This window comes from Centropristis striata, chromosome 24 (assembly GCF_030273125.1).
Source record: "Centropristis striata isolate RG_2023a ecotype Rhode Island chromosome 24, C.striata_1.0, whole genome shotgun sequence".
Lineage (NCBI taxonomy): Eukaryota > Metazoa > Chordata > Actinopteri > Perciformes > Serranidae > Centropristis > Centropristis striata.
In genome coordinates this window covers 8,838,961-8,865,537 of record NC_081540.1, presented here as the reverse complement: position 1 = coordinate 8,865,537, position 26,577 = coordinate 8,838,961, and the positions used below count along the sequence as shown (strand labels likewise).

The 26,577-nt window shown below is 37.4% G+C and overlaps 2 protein-coding genes across 6 annotated transcripts in view; both read left to right on the top strand.

Annotated features, from left to right (window-relative positions):
• Nucleotides 1-1,461: 1,461 nt before the first annotated feature.
• LOC131963139 (calcipressin-1-like) lies at nt 1,462-23,133 on the top strand. Of its 3 annotated transcripts, none has more exons than XM_059328288.1 (5): nt 1,462-1,526; nt 2,669-2,815; nt 16,490-16,663; nt 20,853-21,012; nt 22,442-23,133. In XM_059328288.1, exons 2-5 carry the CDS (start codon nt 2,690-2,692, stop codon nt 22,624-22,626), a joined length of 645 nt encoding a protein of 214 aa, XP_059184271.1. In that variant the 5' UTR covers nt 1,462-1,526; nt 2,669-2,689; the 3' UTR covers nt 22,627-23,133. The 3 variants fall into 3 exon arrangements, with proteins under 3 accessions (XP_059184271.1, XP_059184272.1, XP_059184273.1); XM_059328289.1 differs by lacking the exon at nt 1,462-1,526 and adding an exon at nt 1,975-1,994; XM_059328290.1 differs by lacking the exons at nt 1,462-1,526; nt 2,669-2,815 and adding an exon at nt 12,565-13,165.
• Nucleotides 23,134-24,683: 1,550 nt separating this feature from the next.
• The window catches only part of zgc:65895 (uncharacterized protein LOC393546 homolog), a 35,308-nt gene continuing 33,414 nt past the window's right edge, over nt 24,684-26,577 (top strand). For all 3 annotated transcript variants that reach the window (XM_059327822.1, XM_059327820.1, XM_059327819.1), the window contains exon 1: nt 24,684-24,978. In XM_059327822.1, the coding sequence (XP_059183805.1) occupies nt 24,920-24,978 (59 nt within the window). In that variant the 5' untranslated portion in view covers nt 24,684-24,919. The remainder of the gene's footprint in view (nt 24,979-26,577) is intronic.

The window sequence follows — 26,577 nt, the reverse complement described above, 5'->3', positions numbered from 1 at the left end:
AAATTTACACTGAAAAGTTTTACTGTGTATTTTTGCACTTATTTTTACATACTAATTTGCTTATATAACAATTATTGCTGCTTGCAGTTTTCTCAAGAACCACTTACTCTTCTGCCCCTTACAAAAAACATATTCATGTTTAAGTATTTACGATTTATCCTATATGACATAATCTGTGGTGGAAAAAGTATTCAGATCCCTTACTTAAGTAAAGGTACTAATAGCACACTGCATAATTACTCTACTACAAGCAAAAGTCCTGCATTCAAAACTTACTGAAGTAAAAGCATCAAAATGTACTTTAAGTATCAAAAGTAAAAGTACTCATTATGCAGAATGGACCCACTCAGATTGTTTTATATTTTCCAAATATATTATTGTATTATTATTATTATTATTGATTAATTTATGTATGCAGCATTTTCATTTTCTCAAGGTAGGGCTAATTTTAACCACTTAATATATATTATGTCTAATCACTTTAAATTGATCTTGTTTTTCATGTTAACCCTCTGGAGTCCACGAAAGCACCGGAGCAAGGCTTCTTCATGACGTTGCAACGTAAAAACGAGGCAGCATGGAGCCCTGCTGTCAGCTTTTTTAGAAGTTTCCAAGTCCAATTTAGTGTATCAACCCTTTTTCAGCAAGTTTTTGCAGAGGTTTTTCAAATTGTGCTGTTTGCATTCAGCATTTTTAATGCAATATTTTGTCTTTAATGCTTTTTTGTCAGTTTTTCTTTGTTTTTTATGTGTGTTTCTTGTGTGTTTTGTCATTTTTTTTAGTGTTTTTGTGTGTGTTTTATGTGTTTTTTTGTAATTTTCTGATTGGTTTTTAAAAAAAAAAAAGTGTTTTATGTGTTTTCGTGGGTTTTATGTGGGGGTTTTTGTAAAAAAAAAAAAAAGTGTTTTTATGTGTGTCTTTGTAATTTTGTGTGTGTTTTTGGTGTGTTTTTTGTGTGTTTTTTTATGTTGAAAATGTTGATCCAGTAAGTCAAAATGAAAAAAATAATAATCAGGTCATATAGGTGAGGTTGTGCTGAAAACAATACCAACATGGCATGGTGAACACTTTTGAAAGTAAAAAAACCGACAAAATAGCCCCAAACTCCAAAGGGTTAAATCTCAACCTGAAAAGAAACTAAAGCTTGCAGCTAAATGTAGTGGAGTAAAAAGTGCAATATTTGCCTCAAAATGTAGTGAAATAGAAGTATAAAGTTACATAAAATGGAAATACTCAAGTAAAGTACAAGTACCTCAAAATTGTACTTAATTAGAGTACTTGAGTAAATGTATTTAGGTCCATCCCCCCACTGGATATAATGAGATGTGTGAGTCTGCTGTAGGAGTTAATTGACTCCAGAAGATGGCAGTAACGCAACACTAAGGATACCAGCTGCCTCCCATCCCCATGGAAGAAGAAGAAGAAGAAGAAGAAGAACAAGCAGAAGAGGAAGAAGAAGACGAAGAAGAAGAAGCCGCTTTCATCTCCTTTATCCTCTGCGACATGCTAACACATCTTGCCGAGAGGTTTGTTTACATTTCTGTTTACATTGTGCTGTTTTAGTTTCAGACATTACCACGTGGCCAGCTGCTGCTTTCAGCTACAACTAGCTGACACCAGAATACCACAATATGTGTCGCTTGTCAAGCAGCATCGTTGCAGATTCATAGTTAGCAACACTTGCTAGTCAGCTTAAAGCGGCTTTGACTTGTTGTGCCTGTTAACTCTATGGAGTCTTTTAGGGCTATTTTGTCCATTTCTGAATCCTTTTCATCCTGCCTGTATACACCACTTAAAACATGTTTGAATGCCATGTTGGTATATATTTTTTTCAGCACAACCTCACCTATACGACCTAATAATAATTGATTTTTTATTCTGATTTACTGGATCAACATTTTGATCCAAAAAGGAACAAAGAAAAAACAACATAAATGTGATCTTGTGATTGTGTGTGATCCTGTCATCCAACAAGCGTAACAATTTTGGTCAATGTAAGTCATGTTGTGTCTTTTTTGGTCATTTTGTGTCTTTTGTGGTGGCTTTTTTAGTCATTTTGTTCTTCCTCTGTTTTTTGTGGTCATTTTGTCTTCTCATTTTGTGTCTTTATTTAGTCATTTTGTGTCTTTTTTTAGTCCTTTAGTCCAACATAAAATGTGATTTTTAATCTTTTTTTACTTTCAAAACACTATCATGCTCAATAAGGAATGTTAAATGTTGCAAATGTGAACAAAGGTTACAAATATAACATATAAGAGGGTTACACCCAGTTCTACCATTTTATACAAAATATATTTTACCTTGTCTCCAGTTTTACTTGGTATATCATCATCAAACTGAAACTGGCCTCATGGAGTTTACAGCCAGAACTTTAGAGGTAAATTTACAGTAGGGCTCCACGCTGCTTTGTTTTCTAGTCTGGATGTGATGAAGAAGTCATGATCTGGAGCTTTTGGAGACTCCAGAGGGTTAAGATAAAACATGTCAGAGACGGAGAGCTGTTTAACTCCACAGTATCATTAAAATAAAGTCTGAAGCTTGTTTTGGGAGGCGTTGTGGTGAATGAATGCTCATATTAGCCACAAGCTAGTAAAAGGCAGGGCAGTGGGTGTTGGATAAGCTGTGTTATTTAGTGTCTGAAGGAAATGTTTTGGTTGGTGTGTTTCAGAGAACATCTGACAGTATCGTGATGCAGCAGCAGGCAGAGAACGGCGGCGGGGAGGAGGCGACGGTAGATGTGCAGTTCACCGACCTACCCAACGCCCTGATAGCCTGCAAAGTACCAGAGGGTCTGTTCAATGAAGGCAGTCCGAAGGTAAGGACAACATGTTGCATATCACTGCTCATCACTGGCAGACTCGCACTGTTTGAAGGGCAGGGGCGAAAAATAAAAAGGGCACATTCTGCACCAAGGTTATAAGAGTTCTGTTTTTTTCATTAGTTTTAGTTTTGATTTTCGTTTCATTTTTGTTTTCAAATTTTCAAACAGTTAGTTTTAATGAGTTCTTAGAGTGTGTTTGCTAGTTTTTATTTTTATTTCAGTTAACACACAACAAAAAGGTTTTTTCAATTCTAGTTTTCGTTATTTCTTTATCGTTAACTATAATAACCTTGTTCTGCACAGCATGAGGCCCCACCAGTGTGCAAAAAGCTATGATGCATTATGTATGATGAAATACTCCTCATCCTTGATTACGATTAGCATTAGGTTAAAATTAGATCCAGATCAAAGTAATTAATGATATGGTACTGACAATTAGAACCATCGAACCAAACCATGTAGGCGGGGCCCTGGATAAAATTTGTAATTTTTTAAGTAAAATGCATCAATCTTGTGCACTTTGAGAGCTAAATGAGAGCAACAACCTCACATAACATTTTTCAGTGTATTATAGAATCTTTATTGATATCCTACTGTGACATTTTTGTATCGCTGCAGATCATTTTCTTCACTGGGATTCTTTTTCTCTCTATTGCAAGGACACTTTATTGTGTTTTATTGCTCTTTTCTATTACGAGTACAGGCATACTAATAACTGCTTATTGCTTCCTTATCCATTGCAGATTTTAGTACCACTCAATGTAGCTGTTCGTCATAGTAACGCCACATGAAAGCAACGTCTCTTTCACATTCTGCGTTCGTCTGCTACCAAAGAGAGGCACCATGCCACCAGAAGGGCACTCATTAAGGCATATTATCAAATATTTTTGCATGAAAGCCACATCATCATAATTTATTATATGAAGGGGCACCCTAGAGGGCACCCATTCATTTTTTGCAAGTGTAAAGGGCAGCCAATAAGGCACTTCATCTTGTTTTCACCACTCTAGAGGGCACTTTAGCGCGCTTTTTCAACCATGGAGGCATGAGGGGGGGCAGTTGCCCTCCTTTTTTTTTTTTTTTTTTTTTTTAAAATCAAAGCTCCATAAAGTGTTCATTTAAATTAAATAAAAAATCTTGAATAAAAAAAGCCTATGAAATTGAAAAAGCCAATCTTTTTCTGAAATAAATATATTTATATGAGAAAAGAATAACGAACATTACAAAAGAACTAAATATGACATTGCACTACCACCATTCTGAACTATTTTGTGGACTATTTTATTGTATAATATGCATGTACATATTTTTGAATTTTATTCTTGCGCAGCTGGAGGACTGTTCCAACAAAATTTAATTGTGCTGTGCAATGACAATAAAGATTATTCTATTCTACCCTAGTAAGGGCAGCATTTATATATAAAGTAAGACTTTTTTTTTAAAATATATCGATATATTTGATATGGTCTAATTCCATATCACATTTAAAAATATATCGATATATTTTTTATATCGAATATCGCCCAGCCCTAGTAGGAATAATGAGATGTTTTCAATCATATGCATTCCTGTGTAACAGGTCTACTGAAAAATAGATTATGTAACAGTCAACATAAAGAACGCTCATATTTAAGCAGCTACGTGCATGTTTGTTATTGGATGCACGCCGACTTTAACAGTGCTGCTGTGAAGTAACGTCATGTGAACTATGGTGAAAGAAACACTGGATCAACAGATCTTTGAATGGGGTTTGGTGCTACACTGTCCAGCTGCAGTAATACATAGAATGCACTAGAATGTGAATTTCAACCAGCAGATGGAGTTGCTCGTTCAATGAGCATTTGCTGCAGTTGTGACCAAGTTCACTTCCTGCTTTATTAGTCACTCTGGTTGACTGAATAGCTTCACTTGCTTATTTTCTCCTGGTGGAATAACGAGATGTTTCCAATCATGCATTCATGTAACAGGTTACTGAAAAATAGATTAACCCTTGTGTAGTCCTCCCGTCGACTATACTGGTGGTCCTCAGAGGTCAAAAAAGACCCCGTGACACAAGAGTGGTTTTAGGACATGTAGAGTAGCCATTTTTAAAAACAGATTAAAAACCTGTCTTTTTTCAAAAGCATTCGGTTGAACTGTGTGCGTGCGTGTGTGGGAGTTGGTGTGCATGTGTGAGTAAGTAGATGTGTATGTGGTGAATACAGCATAGCTTGTCTACCTGCACTCTTCAATTAATTCGTAATTTCTTTTTTTAATTGTTTGTTTGTTTTTCTTTTGTTTTGTTTTGGTTTTTAACTGTAATTATGTATATCCATTGTGAAGCACATTGAGTCTGCCTTGTGCATGAAATGCGCTCTATAAATAAAGTTGAATTGAATTGAATAGAAAATAACAACTTTTTTTTCACCTTTTAAGGCAACTCATGACCAACACATTGATATATAATTTTCAAATTTTTTTCATTACTATTGGTCAATTTTAGTCAAATATACAAAATTAGGCCTCATTTCAAAAGAAAAAAGCAAAAGAAAACCTAAATATTTTTTTCAATAGTAATAGTGGGAAAAAAAACATTTCTTCATGGGAACGGATGGAAACGTCCCTAATTCACATTTTCTTTCATGCGAAATTTCAAAAATTGATTTCACTTTATAGAAACTCCTTTTAACTCCTCTGCCTTTAGTTGTCCGTCCACATTAGGGGTGGGGCAATATACGTCTGTATCATCTTTTACCACTCTATCTTCCTGAGAGTCTGCAGTTTCCATGGGTTTGCCAAAGAAAGGCCCAAATAATAATTATGGTGGAAGAGCGGTTCAGTTTGAGCCCCGCCCATGCACACACAGGCAGTAAGATGAACCACTGTTGGTGGTGTTGTGCTATAGAGGTTTGCTGACGTGGATGGAAAAGGAAAAAGAAGAAGGGCAAAGGGCATCTGGAGAAAAGATGACTAGAGTTGTTGTTGTTTTTCCATCTTCTCTTTCTTCCATGATCCTGCTGCTTTCCCACCCGGCGTCTGCAAAGACCTGAGGTCAGCTGATGGATCATATGGCAGCATATTCCACTAAGGGTGTGTGAATGTTTCACACATCCTTAGTGGAATATTTAACATTTACACACATCTTCTGTTTAAAACGGAAAATACAACAATCGCTTCCATTGTTCTTTATCAGCACAGGAGTGACGTAATTGATTAACAATGTCACTATGATAGCTTGTCAGTGAGTTACACAGTCTATTTTAATATATTCCAACCACTATCTTAGTTGCAGTTCTTCTATAGAATTCTTTTTAGTCTTCTTAATCTTCTTAAAAGAAAATTTTTATGTGCTTTCAGCTAAAATGATTAATCCATTAGCCGATCAACATAAAGTGAAATTGCAACTGTTTTGATAATTGAACAATCTTTTCCCTCATTCATTAAAAACTGTCAAACATTCTCTGATTTCAAGTTCCAACAGTTACAGATAAGCAGTCGTTGAAATGATAGTTTTGGATCACAGGCTCCCTTCAACAATGCTTATTAAATAAATATATAAAAGGAAACTCATGCAAAAAAATAAATGGGATCTCCGACATAAAGTGCAGGCATTAAAATATATAGATACAATGTAACGGATACAAAATACAATAATATATGTCATGAATCTTAAAGATTTGGAGGCAGTTTTGATACTTTGAAATGCTTCTATTTCCATGCTATTGGCCATCAGTGAAAACTAGGGCTGCACCGATCTATTGGTCGCACATCCGTATCCCTGTTAACTGCCATCGGCAAATAAGATGACATTTGCCGATGGCAGAGCCGGCAAAATGTTGACTTGGGGTCTGACTCCCATAGGCTAATTCAGAGAAGAAGCCTCATTTGCTGGGACTCTGTCATGACGTAAGGGGGCAACGGGTAAAATAAAATGTTAATACTTTATTGCTTTTCTAATTGCCTTTACATCTAGGCTATATTTGATTTATGTTTCACCAAAACTAGATTTTGTTGTGCTAAGTAACTTAGCACTGTAAGTACTTCAACATTCTTATTATTGAGTAGGTAATTGTATAGCAGGCTAAAAAGGCTTTTGTAACAGTTATTTTCACAAATCTTTGTCATGTGAAAGAATGTTATATGAAAGGTTGTTTCATTAATTTGGATTATAGAATTTGTGCTCAATTCAGGTGAGCTATTTTTTAATGAAATATTTAGTTGATTCCATGGCACAAAATGGGGAATAAATAACAACAAAACAAAATATAGAAAAACAACAAAAAAACATTGGCATCTGCCAAATTGGCATTTTAAACATTGGTATCGGGACTGGTTAATTTAAAGCAACTTTTTTTTCTAAAATGGGTATTGGTATTAGCCCCATGTTGGTCGGTCGGGCCCTATAAAGCCCACTTAGTGTACTTGTATGTTGTGTTTGATCACTGATCTTGGTTTGTGTCGTTTGTGTAAATTCTTAAAGCATTTAGCAGTGGAAATGTGAAGGGGATCAGAACAGGACCCTGAGGTACTTTACATGAATGTAGCAGAATGCATTGCCAAATGTGTTGTGCAAGTTGAACAGTTTTCAACCCAAGTGCAGCAGAAAGCTTACTAAAAATACCATTTATAAACCAGCATGGAAGAAAAGATTTAGGTCAGGGAAAACTGCAGTGTAGGTCTGGAAAGGCAGACAAGTGTGATGGTGTTCCAGCAGGACGTCCAGTGGCAACTTTGGATGAGTTCATCAGAATCAGGACTTATTCAGTTCACCACCCATCATTACTTTGATGCAAGACTACAGGTGTGTGATTCAACACAGAGATTAGCATTCCTTGTCTTACACAACAGCATAAGCATAACATGGATGAATGGAGAAGAAGCTCACAAACAAGTTTTAGGCCAAATGGAAAATCTGAGCAGTTTGTTGCACTGACTCAGAGTGAGTGTGGAAGAGGGAGAGATGTACTGATGTTATTCTGAAAGTGTTCAGTGGTAATCTGGTAGAGCTGGAAAAGGGGCCAATGTGTCATCACGCTCGAGGCTTATTTCCCCCGTTCAGATGTGGAATTTTGTTTAAAAACGTAAGGAAACAGCTTGTGGAGTCTGGCTTCTGTTACTGGATATCGTCTGGCTGAAAGTGGATATTGCTGCAGGACAAAACGCGGAGGTGTTCAGAGCTGGATAGGTGAAAATACGGATGTGTCACTGGAATTTGACTTGAAGGAACTGGAATCCACCTAAAAGTACAAAGAGTGTATTAGTCTGACTTTCAGTGGTTGAAACAATAAAACCATCAGTACAACACATAAGTGGTTCTCCTTACATTTTAGGGATCACTTCCAAAGTGTCAACTGTAGTAAAAAGATCCTGCACCAAGGTTACATGGTTACATACTTCAATGTATATTGTTGCTTTTCCTAAGTGATGTATGTAGTTGACTGTTATATTACTGTTCCATTACATATATCTGTACATATAACTTTGCACTGGAAAGATGAACATTATGTAATCAAAGTTCAAAGTTCCTATGTGCACACCTGTCTGTGTGTGTGTTGCTTGCTTATCTGTCCGTTGACGGAATGGAAAAAATGTAAAGATGAAACAAAACATAGGGATGGAAAAAATGCGAGCTAGGCATTCTCTCTCTCTCTCTCTCTCTCTCTCTTCTGTCTCTCTCTCTCTCTTCTGTCTCTCTCCCTCTGTTTCTGTCTCTCTCTCCCTGTCTCTCTCTCTCCCTCTGTGTGTGTGTGTGTCTCTCTCTCTGTTTCTGTCTTCCTCCCTTGGTCTCTGTCTCTGTCTCTCTCTCTCTCTCTCTTTCTCTCTCTCTGTTTCTGTCTCTGTTTCTCTCTTCCTCCCTCTGTCTCTCCGTCTGTCTCTCTCGCTCTCGCTCTCTCTCTCTCTCTCTCTCTCTCTCTCTCTAGTGGGTGAGGTAGGTCTGGAGATGATTAGCACATACTCACACGGTAATGTTTAACATCAACAAACAACACTTTCACAAGCGCATCAGCTCACCAGCATTATACCATACACACACACATTTTCCATCCAACACCCAGGACAGTGCTATTAGTCATTCCACCATGCATTAACACCTGCACTCACTAAGCCCCAGTATGTGGACACGCCAGTCTAATAGTTTATGATAGGCACCTGGTGTAACAGAGATTTACTCTGGGTAACACTGTGTCCTTGTGTCCTGTCCCCTCATAGCCAACAGCTCCCAGAGTGAAACCTGGGACGACGTCAACAATCATTTATCGTGATATTTTCTGGGATAATATATTGTCCTAAAACATTTGTTCTCGTGACAGGCCGAGCCCAAAAACAGTTCATATGTTGACAAAGTTCACCCAAGATTACAACTTTGGTCGTGTGATAAAGATTCTAGTATCTTCGACTTCTAGTCTCACATAGCCAGACCTGTCCCCACAGCACTGTGTCAGCATTAAGGCTGGGAATCAACCAAAGGCCCCATGGTGCTATTTATTATCATGATACTTAAAGGAGCTGTACAGGACATTTAGTACATTAACCCTCTGAACCTCAACAAGCTGTTCAGGGCTGTTTTTGCTCTCTTTTTTTTACACTTTACTCACTGTGGCTTGTATTTGTATTTTACTGCAGTATATATAAATAAAAAAATATATAGAAGTCGTGAACTTATATGGTAGGGCTGCACAATTAATCGAATTTTAATCGTGATCATGATTTTGGCCGCCACGATTAAATTAACGCAATTTCTACGCTAGTAGTCCACCAACCACCAGGGGGCTAACGCATAGTTAAGGTTTCATGTATCTGCCTAAATAAATCACGAGCGAGTGCTAAGCAGGATGTGACGCAGTACCATTTGTAAAAGCCGGCACAGTCCTCCTGCAGCAGTCTCTCCCAGCTGCAGAGCCAGAGGGGATGTTAACCACTTAGCGTCCAGTCTGCAAATTGCTAATAGGCTAACAGTTAGCTCCGTAGCAGTACAGTGTGTATGTGCTGCTGCTGCAGGAGGTGTTAGCTTAGCGATCTCTGAATGTTTACAACAAGCACTGGACACTAAAAACTCTTCCTATTGTTTGTTTTAAAGTAGTGCAATAAAATACAGATGTTTTCCCTAACATGATGTATAATTGTGATTACAATATTGATCAAAATAATCGTAATTATCATTCTGGCAATAATCCTGCAGCCCTACAATATGAAATTGGCACAATCATGGCTAGAAGCGGAAACAACACAACAATAAATATCTTTTGTGCAGAATAACACAAAAAAGAAAAAACGCAAGTTGATACATATACATATTAAACTTATCTGTTCTTTGTAAACAGCCTGCAGTTCTATCTGATTTTCAGTGGATATTTGTCATATGACCGTTCATCACTACGCCCTACAGACATTATATAATGTGTCTAGCTACTTCTCATAACTGTACTTTTTGTTCTGGTAACACATCAGGGACTTTTTACATATGTTTTTGTATTGCCCTGTTGTAGCTAATTATTGGATATTTGTTAATGATTGTTTATCAGACCTGACTGGGTTGAACTATGACCCAAATCCATCTCTCTGTCTTCTAAACAGCAGTTCATCATCGACTCTTAATCAATGCAGGATTTACAGCTGCAAAAAAGACAATCTTAGAAATGTGGTACACTCAAGTCCAAACTCTCTTTAGCCTTTAACAGAAAAGACATATATAGATGTATACAGTGGCACAAGATGGCCCTTGAATGGCCCTTGAATGCATTTCTTCATGTTGGATTTTTGGGTTTGATTTTGTATTATAATGATTATTATGAGTCTTGTTTTTATATACACATACAGCAACAGGGTCTCTGTGTAAAGCAACTGTTCACAAAACCCAAAGCTTGTTATTTCTGTTACCAAGCGCTCTTGTAGAACGGAAAAAGCACTTGATCTTTGACCCTGGAATGTTCTCTGTGACAAGTTGTCTATTTAAGGTTGTTTCAAAGGTATGATTTAACTAGATTTTTCTCCTTCCTATCCTTAAATGTATATTAATAGAATGTGGAAATATTTAAACATACAGTACCTAATGCAGCCATAATATATGACTGTAACAGACTTGTGTGCACATGATATCTTATAGTGAGCAGATAATTTGCAGACCACACAACAAACCAAAAAGTTAAATGTCTAATGCTTTTCTGCATCATTAATATGTTTAAATATCTCTATAAAAGCTACACTGTAAACCTTAGATGTCAATGTACAATGAATTCTGAACAGTATTCTACTGTATTGTTTCATACAGTGACATACTGTATATTGCAGTGTAATGTGGGAGGAAAAAAGCACAGCACCTTAAATGCCATTATTGACTGGAATTTATTGTAAATTTACACTGAAAAGTTTAAATATATATTATAATACTGATACTGATTTACAAGAATACAATAAAATACTGTTCATTTATTTAGTGATACACTGTAAAAAAAAAAAGGTTTAATTTACGGTAAAATACAGTGAGAGTTTTGTACTGTAAATTTAAATGTAAATATCAGCAAAAACTGTAATTTAGACTGAGTAGTCCCTTTTTTTAGGGTGATTGTGTCTTTGTCACATTATGGCATTTCTCCCTTAACTTAAAATGAAAAAAAAACTGTTCTACAGTTTTGTACTATTAGTAATAGTACAGTTTTGTACTATTCCTCGATTTAAGTTAATTAAAAGCGTCTACTATGGTGATATAAAATTTTAAATTTTACGCTGCAATTGACAGTGTTTTACCGTAAAAGTTTTACAGTGAACTGTAAATATTCAGCAGTTTACTAACAAAAAAACTGACGTGTACTGTTTTAGTTTTACAAGAATACAGTAACATACTGTAGATTGATTTGTCTAAAATACAGTACTTTGCAGGTGAAGATGCTACCAGTTAATTGCATGCTCAGTTCAGCAAATAGAATAACATGCTGCTTCCTAAAAATAAAAGCCGTACGTGTAGAAAACAAGAGTGTGCTTTGTCTCGGCTGTGTCCGTGTCTCCTTCCCAACCAAGAAGTGTTTAAGTACTCTCACGCACACTCTCGTGCAAACGTTGGTGAATTTGCTGAAAAGCCTGCTCTTGTTTTTCCAACTGCTGCTCACACACTTCCCCTCCACTTCAAGCTCTCTGTTATTAATACCTCATAAAAGCATGTTATCAAACTGCATACTTTCCATGAGCACTGCCTCGCTCCCACCTCTTGCCTTTTATCCCTTCATCCCTCCACCCTGCATTCTTCCTACCAGTCTGTTGTTCCATTCTTTTTTTTTCTCTATCTCCTGTCTGTCAGCTGTCAGCTTCAACCATATTAACTCATGTTTTCCACATCTTGCTCCGTGCACTCGGAGTCAGCTGATACGTCTTTGGTATGTGTGTGAAAGCAAAGGCTCTTTGTCACATATTTTCCATTCAACAAAGGATTTTTGTTTGAGATTAAATGCAACAGAAAGCCGATTAATGTGTCAGTTTACTCAGCGGTGATGTCATGATTTTCCGGTATATCCGCATGCACAAACACAAACACACAGTGGCCTTCTTTCTGTCTGATTAGTCAGCATTGGCTAGTATCTGTCAGTAGAGGGAAAAAATACAATGACGCTGCCCCTCCCTCTTCCACAGCTGATTGGCTTGCAGGGAATGAACGAATGAATGGGAGCAGGATGAGGAGAGGGAGGGGATTGCGGGTAATGCGTCATCGGCTGGCAGGAGCTCATTTAAGCGGCTGTGGAGCAGTTGGAGAGAGAGAGAGAGGGAGAGAGTGAGCTTAGAAGAGGCCGGATGACATTTCCAGTTCTCCACACCCAAATCTGTGGAAAATTCCTTCAGTTTGCTGCAGAACTAAGGCAGGCTGAGGACGTGTGAATATTCACCGGACTGAGAAGAAAAAGCTTAATGTTGGATTGCAGCTGTAGCTGTGGCCAGAGATCCAGACTAGCTAACCTTTGAATGTGGGTTAGGAGGCTACGTTGTGACTTGAATGCATTGTGATGCGTCTATGACGTCGTGGTCTGATACAGCGTGAAGACGGAAGAAACAAACCGATTCACCGTGACAGATAAGATCCACATGTAAGAAGCCAGAGCATCTATTGCACCCTTCTTCTCCGTCACCCTGGGGAAGGCAACGATCCTCCGATCTCCCCGATTTCCCCCTTCCTCGTCATCATCATCACCATCGTCCCCACCATCACCACCATTGAAGACCAGTTCGGCGTCCAATCGCAGCCTGACCTCAGGTATCAAGTGGAAAAGGTTCAGATTCTACGGATCGCCCATCATGCACATCAAGACTACAAAGTGTAACCGCTTCTGCCTGGTCGGCTCAGTGACCAATCAGGAAGTGTTCAACCGTCCTGACGCCCAGGTAAGGCTGTAGAAACAAGAGCTGCAGCCAAGTATTTGTTACTATCGATTAATATATGAATATCTACTCCCTTTCACACATTTACTACAACTCTGAGGTTGTTTAGACATTACCCGGATGTTTGAATGAGTTGGACCAGTTGAATCCAAGTTAAGCTGGTCATTGTCCAGAGAATTCACAACAGATTGGGTGGATTGATAACGTTTCGATCGTGCAACTGGTGTGAAACCAAAAGAACACAAACAACCCAGGTTGGACAGGAAGGCTCATTTACACGAAAATGTCTCTCCATGGTATTTTGATATGCGGTACGGGCAAAAACATAAGTCCAGCACTATATGTTGGCCAGAAAGTCGTAGTTATATGAGTAGGGGCTGTCATTGTATTTACTGGCTTTTTCCTGACTCTGCCGACTTGCTGGAACTATCCATTCTACGATTGGAACTGGATCAAATTGTATTACATAAACGGAGGGTTGAATGAAAATAGGCTGTTGGGTCATTATGGGAAATGTAGGATTAGGTTTTTTTAGGACTTGACCCACACTGGGGGTATAGAATAAAATAAAATATAGCTGTTACATAAGGTTAAAGGTAATGTTGTAGAATTAATTGGAAGTTATATTAAAATATCAGACATATAGCAGTTAAAAATGCCTCTCATAGGATTTAAATGAAACAGAACTTGGCCAAAAGTCAGACTCTCTGTGCAGGAAATTTAGTGGGCCCTTCCAACTTCGGTATTTCCTGTTCTGAGGAGCTGCTTGATTAAGATATGGCCGTCTCTGATTTAGGAATTCCCGAAACAAAACCGAATCATGAGACTTCATGCACGAACCTAAGGTATAAAGAACCAGGAAATGAAAATGAACCGCGCACTTGCTTTTTGAATACCCATTTGTGTATCTTGCCTATTGTATGTTTTTGATATTTTTCATTAAATCCTGCACAGGGACAACTCTTGTCGTCTGTTAAGATTTTCCACAACATAAATGGCGAGCTAGCCAGGAGAAAAAGGTACATCATAGAGAAAACATCATAACAGTCCATACATTCTTATACTCTTTTCCTATTCTGTTAAAGTGACAATATAGATTTATTGTGTGCTTGTATGAAGTACTGTAAACACAGTCAGTGTAGAAGGCGGTCAGCATGCCCCCCAATTTGGAGAAGTCAGCTGGAGCCAATCCCGTCTGACAGGTTGCCAGACTATCACAGTGCAGAGTCACCAATTAAACCCAAGCTGTATGTCTTTGGATTGTGGGAGGAAGAACCTGGAGAAAACCCATGCTGGCACACAGAAGTAGAGATGTTCCGATACCATTTTTCCCCTCCTGATATCGATACCGAGTACCGATCCAATACCAGTATGTTATTAAAAAAAAATCATGCTACACCTGCATGATTGTGATATGATTGTCATTGTGGTAAGGCCTGGCTCAGGTTAAACCCTTTGTAAAACATTTTACGATTTTGTCTGTTGTCTTGGTTGCTTTTATGCTGTCCCTGTGGAATTTTTCTAGTCGCTGCAAGGCAGCTTCCAGAGTTTGCTGCTGAGGCTCGTCCATCTTTTTCCCTTTTTGTTTTAGAAAATTCGTCATGCTCTTTCCGCAGTGAACTAAAATATATCGTACACTTCTGTGTCGGTATTGCTCTGTTCCTCTAAACCCTTCTACTGTAGGTAATACACTGACTCTGGATAATAACCATACTATCGCTTCAGAATCCAATGGCTGATATGTTTGAGTATACTGATCGAAATGTGTTGCTGATTTTCCTGGAGACCAAACTGAGAACGAGTTCGTGTTCTTGTGGACTCTGGAAACTGCTGTTATGAGGGGTTTCACAGAGACCACATGGGTTAAGTGTTTTGCGTGTTGTGGGTTATGTGTCATAATGAATGGTTCAAACAAAAGACCTCCTAAGGCCTGGCTGAGTACGTCTTCCTTTGACTTCATCATGACTCACTGCACAAGTCTAGTGCCAGTGAATGGATCTGTGGTGCACTGCAGGGTTCACTGCAGGAGGCAGAGACTTGTGTAATACCATCTTTTTTCAAATACTAAAAAAAATCCTTTTTTACATTAATACAGATGCAATGACGTATCGAGAGACAGTTAATAATATATATAAATATCCAATAGGCTAATAGAATGTGCTTAAACATTATTATTTTCTTCAGTCATAAAATTATTAGAACTAATGAGTTTCTTTTGAACCAGGAACAATCCTTATGAAGTATAAAATGTTTTTGGCCTTGTTCTGTTTCTGGGCTGGGCACACATGATCATTATGTTGCCCTACAACACAATCATTTTGTCTTGTTGCGTACACACAGGCCTAACAACACTCTGATTGAGAACACTGAGACTGAGTGCAGCTGAAAACGGATGCTTTCTACATCTTTTTCATTAGACAACTGACTGCATCAGTAATGAAAACAGGTCAAAGACTGCAGGGAATGTGATCTCGGTCGGTCCACTGCAAGCTGGTTGCCTCAGGCGGTCTGGCTGGAGTCTGAGCTGTAAGCTTCTGGAGAACCTGAATTATTTCATATCAATCCAACCTGTTGGCATTGTGACTGGTGTAATAGAAATCCGTTGAAAATGTATATGTAGTATAAGCAGTTAATGCATGATCTGGTAACGGGTAGTATTTCAGTTTTCATGGGAAAGGAAAAACTCATTAGACAAGTCAGCTTAGCACATCTGAAGCGGATGCTCTGGTTGATACGATAACATTAGAATAGGAATCTGACCTCCCAAGTGTGCTCTTATATCAAAAGTGGAACATATCAGGAATTTACAGGACATTGAACTTTAGTTACACAGAAATAGTGACGCACGAACCTGCAAATATATCAGTCGACCTCTAGTATATTAGTAGTCTATAAGTAAGACGCACACACGCTTCATATTCCAAGTGGAAAACGAAAGTGCTACCAAAAAAAGGAATGTCTCAGTAAAATACATGTTGGTGTATTTATTCTATTAGAATGACAGGGCACACACCTGAATCAGTTGTCCAGTTCCTTCTGTCTCTCTTAGTTAGCCTTTGTAAAAAAATAATTGCTTGTTTATCTAATATTGAGGCTAAAACTCTCCTTCTGTCTCACGCAGTGCTGCAGTGAGGAGGAGGAGGGACAGATATAGTGTCTACTAATAGAGGCTATTTTTATCGAATTTCATTCTTAGCGATGTACTTCAAAGTCTCATAAGTGTATTCATAGCTGCCTCTGGCTCACAGTGTTAAATATTTTTAGATAAGAAGAACGGGAGGAGATGATGTAGAAGCTGTTCTAAACACTCTCCTTCCATCTTTCCAGGCTACTTTCGAGGCCTTGTTCCGCTCCTTCGACCCAGAGGTGCAGTTCCAGTACTTCAAGTCTTTCCGGCGGGTGAGGATCAGTTTCAGTGATGCTCTGGCTGCAGCCGAGGCCAGGCTCCGCCTCCACAAGACAGACTTCAACGGCAAGGAGATGAGACTCTACTTTGCCCAGGTACTGTCTCATTTCATCATTTTCTTCATTATTAAATGCATTAATAGACCATTCATTGTTGAATTACTTTATTGAATGAAAAACTCAAGACATTATCTTTTTTTTTTATTGGATATTCTTGGGAACATACAGCAGAATTACAAAACTGTACCAGGTAGACCCTTATTTTACAAAAAATTACAATAAATTTAATTATGTTCAAATGTAATAACAGTTAGACCGGAATAAACAAAGAATAACAAACCATCCTGACATACAGGACAATACAAACCAAAGCAAAAGACAAGATACGAGAAAAACAGTAATATTAATCAAATTAAACATTATTATATACATATGATACATGATACAATAAAGTAAAACAAAACAACACACAACGAACGACAACAAAAAAACAACTACGCTATCAGCTAGAGAAATAATGAAACGAACGATTATTGGTCGTTAAGAATTTGGTCGATCACTTGGAATTTTTAATCGATCTGTGTATTTCTTAATTTAATCTGAACTGAAACAAACAAAAACACAGAAGTTTGCAAACTGAAAGTTGCAATAACAATTATAAAACACAGAGAAATACAAGAGGATTAATTTGAGCAAAACTAGCTTACTGTATCAAACCTTTAAATATGAAGATTACTGTGAAAACTAACCTCATGCCTCTTTGAGGGCTAAAACATAAAACATTTAACTCCTTGACTTTATTTTTACATTATCACCTCACTTGATTTAGTTTTACGATCGACAGGAAGTCTCTTTTCGTCCTTTCAAAATAAAAGCGTCCCTTATCAAAACAGGCTTTTGCATAGTAGTGTATATACCGTACTTTCCGCACTATAAGGCGCACCGGAGTATAAGCCGCAGCAGCTAAATTGAATGATGTGTACATATATAAACCGCACTGGACTATAAGCCGCAGGTGTTTTAATGTTTAATTACCATATGTAAGGGTTCGTGCACAGAGGGGATTGTCGGGAAAGAGATGGCTGCTTGAGGAAGCTTCTTTTACAGCCAGATTGACTGTCTTTAACTTAAAAGCTGCATCATATGCATTTCTACGTTTGTTTTCCATAATGACGGTTTGTGCATGAAAACTTCCTTTGCACAAACTATCTCGCTCTCGTAATGTCGGTCTTGCTCTCGTTCTGTCTCTCGTACCGCTCTCGGTTTCACTTTTACTTTTGCGCGCTACCTGTTTCACTCTTTTCCGGCGCCCTGCCAGATTGGCTCGAGGTCCTTCGTCTGCCGCTGATTACGGCACGGCGACTCCGACAAACCAAGTAGCTTTCGAAACAAATACACACAGACAAGTGAAAAATAGCTTAAAAGTATATGAAGGACCCCGAGCCGATCTGGTACGTATACCTGCCTCCAGCTTTTCCTGCTGGAGCCCGCCGCTCCTCGCAGACCGGTCATAGAGCCCAAAGAGTTAAAGTTGGTGGACTGTAACCTGTAAAATCCATAGATTTAGGAGGTAACCTAGTGGCCGTTAGCTGTAAAAATCCATAGATTAGCCGCACCGTTATATAAGCCGCAGAATCGAAAAATGGGGAAAAAGGTGCAGCTTATAATCCGAAAATTACGGTATATCTTTTATTTTTCCCATGTATGCATCTTTTTACACAGAGTATGTGTAAAAACAGCAATTAATCGATTAATTGATCATTAACGTTATAGATGCTTGAGTTGGCAGGTTTCTTCTAAACGCTCATCATAAGTCCCAACCAGCTACTGCTACCTGATAGTTAATTCTCACAAAAACACAGATAGATTCAGGACAAAGGCAACTGGAGGTCAAAGGTCAGTCTGGAATGAAATTGATTCATAGTCTTTCAACAAATTGGAAGAAAAGTCCCCAAATTTTCCCAAACTTGTCGGAAAAACTTTGTAAAGAAATTCTGATCTTTTCCAGTTTTAGAAAATATAAAACATCTCTGATCCAGTGAGAAAAAGAGGGAAGAGAAGGGGATTTCCACTTGAGTAGAATTAATCTTCTAGGGAGAAGAGTGGAAAAAGCCAGGAGATCTTTGGTAGAAGAAGAGAGGGAAAGAGAGTGAGAGACACCAAATAAAGCACAGAGTGGACAAGAAGCTACTTTTCCCCCAGTAATTAGGGATATGGTGTTAAACATCTCAGCCCAATAGTGGCCTGGAGCTGAGCCAAAACGTGTGTAAAAGGTTAGCTGGGGATCAAGGTTATTATAGTTAATGAAAACTAACGAAATAACAAACAATAACTAACTGAAACTGTATTGTGAGGTTACAAAACTAATTAAAACTAACTAAAATTATGGTGAAAATGTCCTTCGTTTTCGTCTATTTGGTTTAAGGACTTAATGAACTTATTGGAGCTGAGATGGATAAGACAAAGGAAATAAATAAGTTAAAACTAGCAAACTCACTCTAAAAAACTAATTAAAACTAACTGAATTTGAAAACAAAAAATCACAACGAAATTAAAACTAAAACTAATGAAAAATCCAAAACTATTATAACCTTGCTGGGGATACTATGTCATACATTTAAGACAGTGTTGCCTTGGTGTTATAAAAACAGTGTACCAACTTAAATTGAATTAGATCATGCCTGGCACAGATATAGGATTTCTATGCACATGTTTTAAAATTTCCTTCCACATTTTGTCTGAAAAAGCTTCACCCATGTCTTGTGTTCAAGGAGTCATAGTGCAATAAATTAATCAGATTATTAAAATACAAGACAAGACTTTTTAGAGCGCAATAAAGAATCATCCAAACGTGTAGTCTGGTAAATTGGGAAATGAGGGGAATATATTACGGGAGAAAACACAAGATTTGATTTTATAGAGTTTAAGTGCAGAAATTATACATAAAAAGTCACATTTGGTGCAAAAACTACATTTCTTCCTCTCGAAAACACGTCTCCTCTGCTCAGCAGCGCCCCTCTCAGGACATTATCATGAAATGTTCTTTCATTTTACATTCATTCAGAATATTTACCTTTTAAAAAATCACTTTACATTTTTCACTTGTCATGACAGTGGGGTTATCCCCATCACCCACCTTTTAGCTAATCACACGCTTCCAGATTAGTTTAGCAAACAGCTGCTAAATTTAGCCAATTAACCAGAGAACCTGTTGCTGCATGTGATTGGCTGCTGACTAGTAACAACATCAATGGTGGAAAAAGTATTCAGATCCATTACTTCAGTAAAAGTACTTATACCACACTGTTTAGTTTAGTTTATTGGTTTATTTAAAACAGGGACTATGTACAAGGTTAATTAATTATGTGGAGTAAAAAGGTGGCTTGTTCCAGATTATAGCTAAAAGCTCATTTCCATCTGCAGTCCCTGGGCAGGTACGAAGAATAAAATAGGATAAAATACAACAAGAACAAGCATGCACACACACACACACACACATACACAAATGCAATTTTTTTAATTATTCCAAAAAAATACTCCACTACAAGTAAAAGTCCTGCATTCAAAACTTACTGAAGTAAAAATACAAAAGTATCAGCGTCAACATGTACTTAAAGTATCAAAAGTAAAGGTACTCGTTATGCAGAATGGACCCACTCAGATTGTTTTATATATCCCAACCCAAATATGGTTTTGGATTATTATGACTATTGTTGATGTATTTATGTATGCAGCATTTAATTTTTTTCTCAAGGTGAGATTAATTGTATCTTCTTAATATACTGTTATGAGGTTTAATTTCAACAGACGTCTAATCACTTTAAATTTCTCAAGTTGTTTAATCTCAACCTGAAAAGTAACTAAAGCTGAATAAATATTAGGAAAATGTCTAATAACCTTAAATGTACCGTATAATGTTTTTTATGTTAAATGTAGACCTAAAAAGTAACTAAAGCTGTCAGCTAAATGTAGAGGAGTAAAAAGTACAATATTTACCTCAAAATGTAGTGGAGTAGAAGTATAATGTTACATAAAATGGGAATACTCAAGTAAAGTACAACTTCATCAAAATTGTACTTAAGTAAATATACTCAGTTACTTCCCACCACGGAACAAAATCACTATCATTAACAGAAACATTATAAAATCTAAATATCTTTCATGTATTAAAGAATAAACCTATTACACAAATATTGAGTGATGAAATAACTATTTATTGATTTAAGAATGTCAACTGCGTGTTTGTTTCTTTAACATTGATCAATAAACCCACTTGTGTCTGCAGTCGGTCCACATCGGCAGTCCTCGTCTGGAGCCCCCCAAGCCAGACAAACAGTTCCTGATCTCGCCCCCCGCCTCCCCTCCAGTCGGCTGGGAACAGTCTCAGGACGCCACACCAGTCATCAACTACGACCTGCTGTGTGCCATTTCAAAGCTAGGACCAGGTACAGTCCATCACATGCTGTATATGATGTCACAGGAGTTTTAAAACATGTATTCCTTGTCTCAGAGTGAAAGAGCCCAAACCAACATGAGCATTAACAAGAAGATAGAGCAGGGGTGGCCAATCTGTGGCTCCAGAGCCTCATGTGGCTCTTTAGGCCCCCTGCAGGGGCTCCCCATGGCTGAGAAAAAAAAATTATATCCATATTTTTACATTAAAATGTTCATTTATCAATGGTGTAGACCAAAAGCTATTTGTATTACTCAATTGTAAAATTGTATAGCCTTTTTACAGCATATTAAAAAAGTTTTGACATTTAAGTCAACTAAAATGTGCTTCATAGCTTACGAAAGTCTCCGGCCCGGCGCCTTAACCTTTAAGTTTTGCCAACTTTGAGTTTAGTTTTGAGTTCCCCTAGATAGACTAGTTTTCAAAATCATATTAATAAATGCTCAACATGACTATTAATAATGTTGGTAGGCTAATTTAGACTTATTAGGCTGTTTAATTTTCATTTTAGGCTCAATATAAGGTTTGCGGCTCAATTCCGCAATTTTTTTTTGGCCAACAGTGGCTCTTTAGTTAGTAAAGGTTGCCCACCCCTGAGATAGAGCGTGATTTACCCTCTGGAGTTTGGGGCTATTTTGTTGGTTTTTGACTCCTTTTCATTCCGTCTGTATATAAACCACTTAAAAATTGTTCACCATGCCATGTTGGTATCATTGTTTTCAGCACAGCCTCACCTAATCAAATCAAATCAAACTTTATTGATATAGCGCTTTTCATACATATAAATGCAACACAAAGTGCTTTACAAAAAATAAGAATAAAGACAGACAATAAAAATTACAAAACCCACCCCTCCCATCCCCACATACACATCTGTATGTACATGTACACAAAGATGCACACACACGCATGTAGACACGCACACACACAAACACACACTCAGACTCACACACAGCACATATTGATTGACAGTGTAGATACATGGCAAGGCACCGAGGATCCAGATGAGGAAAAAGCAACATATATGACCTGATTATTATTTTTCATTTTGACTTACTGGATGAACATTTTGAACACAAAATATACACATAAAAACACACAAAAAATAATTAAAAAACATGAAAAAAAACACAAAAAACACACAAAAACACAAAATTTTTTACAAAAAACACAGATAACACACAAAGAAAACATTAAACACAAAAGATTTTAAAAAATGCATTAAAATTAAATTAAAGCAAAATTTGAAAAATCTGCAAAAAAAGTAAAATCATGTTATACTTGGTCGAGTTAGTTTTTACCTTTGCTGAAAAAGAGTTGATGCATTAAATTGGACATGGAAACTTCTGGAAAAGCCAAAACTTTAGACAAAAGCTGACTCTCAATAGTGATCACTGTCCTTCTCCTGTGTGCAATTTTAGGGGACAAGTATGAGCTACACACTGCCACCCCCACCACCCCCAGCGTTGTCGTCCACGTCTGCGAGGATGAGCGCGGCGACAGCTCCGCCCCCGACGACAGCGACCAAGACGACAAGCCCCGCCCCCTGCGGCCGAAAATCATCCAGACACGACGCCCCGACTTCGCGCCCGGAGTGGAGCAGTGAGAGACGACGTGTGCGAAGGCTGTAACATTTCATCCCGCAGTGATTGGTCCAGAGCGGAAGACTCTCTCAGAGCAATGAAGAAGGTTTGGAGACTTTGGGAAGACACCCGAGGGTGCCGTCATGTCCTGTAGACGGAGACAGAAAAGTTAGTGTCTCATGCTGCATTCATGTCCTGTGGGAAAGGCAGGCGATAGGAACTTTCCTAGTGGAAAACATTGTTCCGTTTAGCCATCAGATGACATGCACTGCTTCTGAATTTCAGGATTGGAGACTGAACTGAAGGAAATATTTGTTCTGAAATAATATATACTCATGTTTTGATCAAAGAGCTTAGCTACAATGGTGGGAGACATTGCTTGATTTTTTTTTTTTGTTTGTTGTGATATTTAGCAAAAAAGCTGAAATGTACCATGACTGAGTTTGTGTGTTTGTGAGATAAAGCTGGTCAGGTGCAAATAAAGTCTGTGTCAAAGTGATTGTGAGGAAAGTGATCACAATTTTAAGGTACTTGTACTTGAGTATTTTAGTAATTATCTGCTTCATTATACACATACTGAACTACATGTCGGAATGAAATACTCTTTACTGCACTAAATTTATCTGTCAGCTTGAGCTCCTAATATAAAATATAATCTATGAATAAAATAAAATAAATATATAATATAAATAAATATAATATAAAATTCTGATTACAAAAATAAAATATAATTTGTAAATAAATGATGATTTATTAATAAAGATTACATTACCCAGTAGTATATAAAGCAGGTTAGTTAAGATGAGATCACCTTTAGCAACTGCAACATTAAAGTGGTGAAAGCATTAATGTATCAATAACTCTAATACAATAATATATATTAATCTGAAATGGGTCATTAATGCATAATGAGCAGTATACTTAAATATTTTGTAATAACACTGTGGAGCAAAGGTCCAATAGGACCACATTAAAACAGCAGCTAAATTACATGTATGATAAAAATTAACACTAAGCTACCACATAGGTGATTTGAAGAACATAATAGAATCCCAGGCTGCTGTACGGGAGACCGGGGTTCGATTCCCTGATGTGCAGTAAGTCCTTTTCTTTCCTCTTCCATGATAGGATAAATAACTTTACCCACTGTCACATTAATCTTTATATTGTTTCAGTTTTCCCATACAATTTTCTTATAAAAAGTTCTATTTTTATGCTGCAGTTATTTTAATATTCATGTTTAGGGTATGTTCTACTCTTGCCATTAAATTCTACAAATATTTTTGTTTCTTTTCAGACACATTCACAGACAATTTACCTCTTGCAGATGGGCCTGAAGCACACTGCCACAATGGTTTCTTCATGTGCTTTCAGTAGATCTTGATTGGGAACACAGACCAACAACTGAGAGAGACCTGTTTCAGTTTAGATGCACCTCCCAAACTAATAATTTTGCTTTTATGCAAATCTAAGTAAATATATCTTTGCTTAAACACAACTATGCCTATGTGCATTGCAGCTCTGCAGATTGGCATTTACACATGCTTTCCCTAAAGGCATCACTCACCACCTCAGTCCCAGCAGCAGTGTCTTGGAGCAGGCAGACCAAGTTACATGCCTGGGGTGCATTGTTTCCCAGGTGGCAACCTCCGGGTCTGAGCAGGGAGGCAAACCAGAAAGTGCCTTAAGCTGCATTCTACCGAAAATTAATTAAAAATTAATCCTGAAGACCCAGCTCATCAGAGAGCATCTTCTCTTCTAGCACCACACGATAACTCTACTCCTTAAAGAATTGTCACTAGCGCTTATTGCTGCACTAATGGCTCTTATTGCACGATACCTTGATTCTGCCCCTTTTTTACCTGTAAGTCGCTTTGGATAAAAGCTAAATGTAAATGTAAATTCCAGCAGAGGGTGCTAAGTTTGGCTGCAAAAAAATCTCTATTCATTTCAAGGCAAAATTTGAAAATTACTCACTTGATTTATTACCTCAGATTTTTTTTTTTATGACAACACTATAGTCTCAATCACTAGTAAAAAGCATAGACTGTATAAAAGTTTTCAAGACAATTTTAGGTTAATAGTTCTAATAATGGCCCCATTTCGAAGAAAACAGAAGATAAAGAATCGTATGATTTGGGGCGTGGCTACCTTTGATTGACAGGTCACTAACAAGCCGTCATCAAGAGAGAAGCAAAACAATGCGTATCCACGGCAACGTGTCAATAAAGCTATATATAACGTTATATAGATTAAAAATATATATAAAAAAGGACGATTAGCGGTTTGGTCTCAGTAAAAATCTATTAAGTAAAAATGTCTTGTTCAGCGTTTGGTTGGACGAACTTCAAGGAGTCGCTGTTCAAAATAATGAAGTAAGTACACTTTGTTTATGTTTTTTGCCAAAACTAACATCCCAGTTAATGTTAACATTAATTAGCAGAGACTTTTCTCAGTCAGGCTGAGGTGTAGAGAGACGTGCAGTCATATGTGTCAACAGAAATAAATAATAAATAAATCACAGTAAATTAAGGTTGTTATTAGTAATGCCAGTAAACTTTAAAAAAAAAAAAAAAAAAGTAGGGAGGATCATAAATAAATAAAAAGGACACTGAAGGTCAAAAAACAAACAGAAAAAAGGGATCGGAATGTAAATACATAATTCTTTGAAAATCCTCTGGTAAATATCTGTGGATGTAGTGCTTTTAGTGTCAATTGGTGTGTACCACCAACTCGTTACCATGGTTTTTGAGTATTCTTCGGAGGGAAGTCCATAGAGCAAGAAGGATGGTGAAAGAAACAAGGCGGCTCTGTATAACCACCCAAACAGGGAAGAGGTGTCGCCCCCTTGTGGCGCCATACTGTACTACAGTACACATCTATACTGACTTACAGGTGTAAGGGTTTTTTTTTAATGTTCTCTTTAAACTCATGCAAGAAACTTCTAAAGTTTGGTGGAGTTTTGGAGTATTTGCGTTTGTGAATGTGAAATTTGCCATACAAAATGAATAGGTTTGTAATAAAGGAGATGTCATTCTCTCCATATAATACAGTATATTGTTCAAGTTGAGTCCAGAAATTGATAGATTGGGTAGTGGTAGAATAAATGAGTTAAGGTTTCTGGTTCAAAATTGGAAAAAAACTGCATTTGTTTTCAATATTTCAAAGTGTAGAGAAATTGTGTAGAGATTTGTTGGGTATATAGTGTGTAAAATATTGATGTGAACCTCTTTTATTTTATTGGAAATGCAATACTTTGTCCAGGCAACTCGATGCTTCCAAAGGGCAGTCCACAAACCAATGGGTGACGTCACGGTGACTATGTCCATTATTGATATACAGTCTATGATTGTTTCTCAGAACCACTTTCTCTGTGCGTGATTTCCCGAAGTAAACAGATCCAAACCACAGACAGGACAGTAGAGCCCCCTGTAGGCAGCAGCAGGGAGTTATGTTTCATCCAGCTGCATATAGATATAGATATATAGATATATAGGTATATAGAGTCCGGCTCTCACAAAATGAAAACGCCGCTTACATAAATGCATCAATACAAATAATAAAATAATATATTTGGAATACATAAATCAATGTGTAAGTGGGTTCATGCTGCATACCGAGTAGTTTTATTTTGATACTTTAAGTACATTTTGTTGCTGATACTTTTGTAATTTTACTTAAGTTCTGAATGCAGGACACGAAGTGGAGTAATTTCACAGTGTGGTATTAGTACTTTTACTTATGTAAGGGATATGAATACTTTTTCCACCACTACTGTAAATACACATAATGATATGGTTTGACTTTCACTTTCTACCTCAACAACTGCGTGTTGTACAACGCAGCAAATCATGCACATTTTTTCATAATTTAGTCTTTTGATAAATTATTCTTTTTCATTTTCTTTTTTATTGCAAAAATAGCATTTTAGTTGATTATTTTAGTGAGAAACAAAGGTTGAATTTCTTCAGTAT

Excerpts from the sequence above, each read along its gene's own strand:
- LOC131963139 (XM_059328288.1), top strand. The coding sequence starts at position 2,690 with ATGCAGCAGCAGGCAGAGAACGGCGGCGGGGAGGAGGCGACGGTAGAT. Across the intron at positions 2,816-16,489 it reads TCAATGAAGGCAGTCCGAAG|GCTACTTTCGAGGCCTTGTT; the intron begins GTAAGGACAACA and ends CCATCTTTCCAG. Across the intron at positions 16,664-20,852 it reads TGAGACTCTACTTTGCCCAG|TCGGTCCACATCGGCAGTCC; the intron begins GTACTGTCTCAT and ends TTGTGTCTGCAG.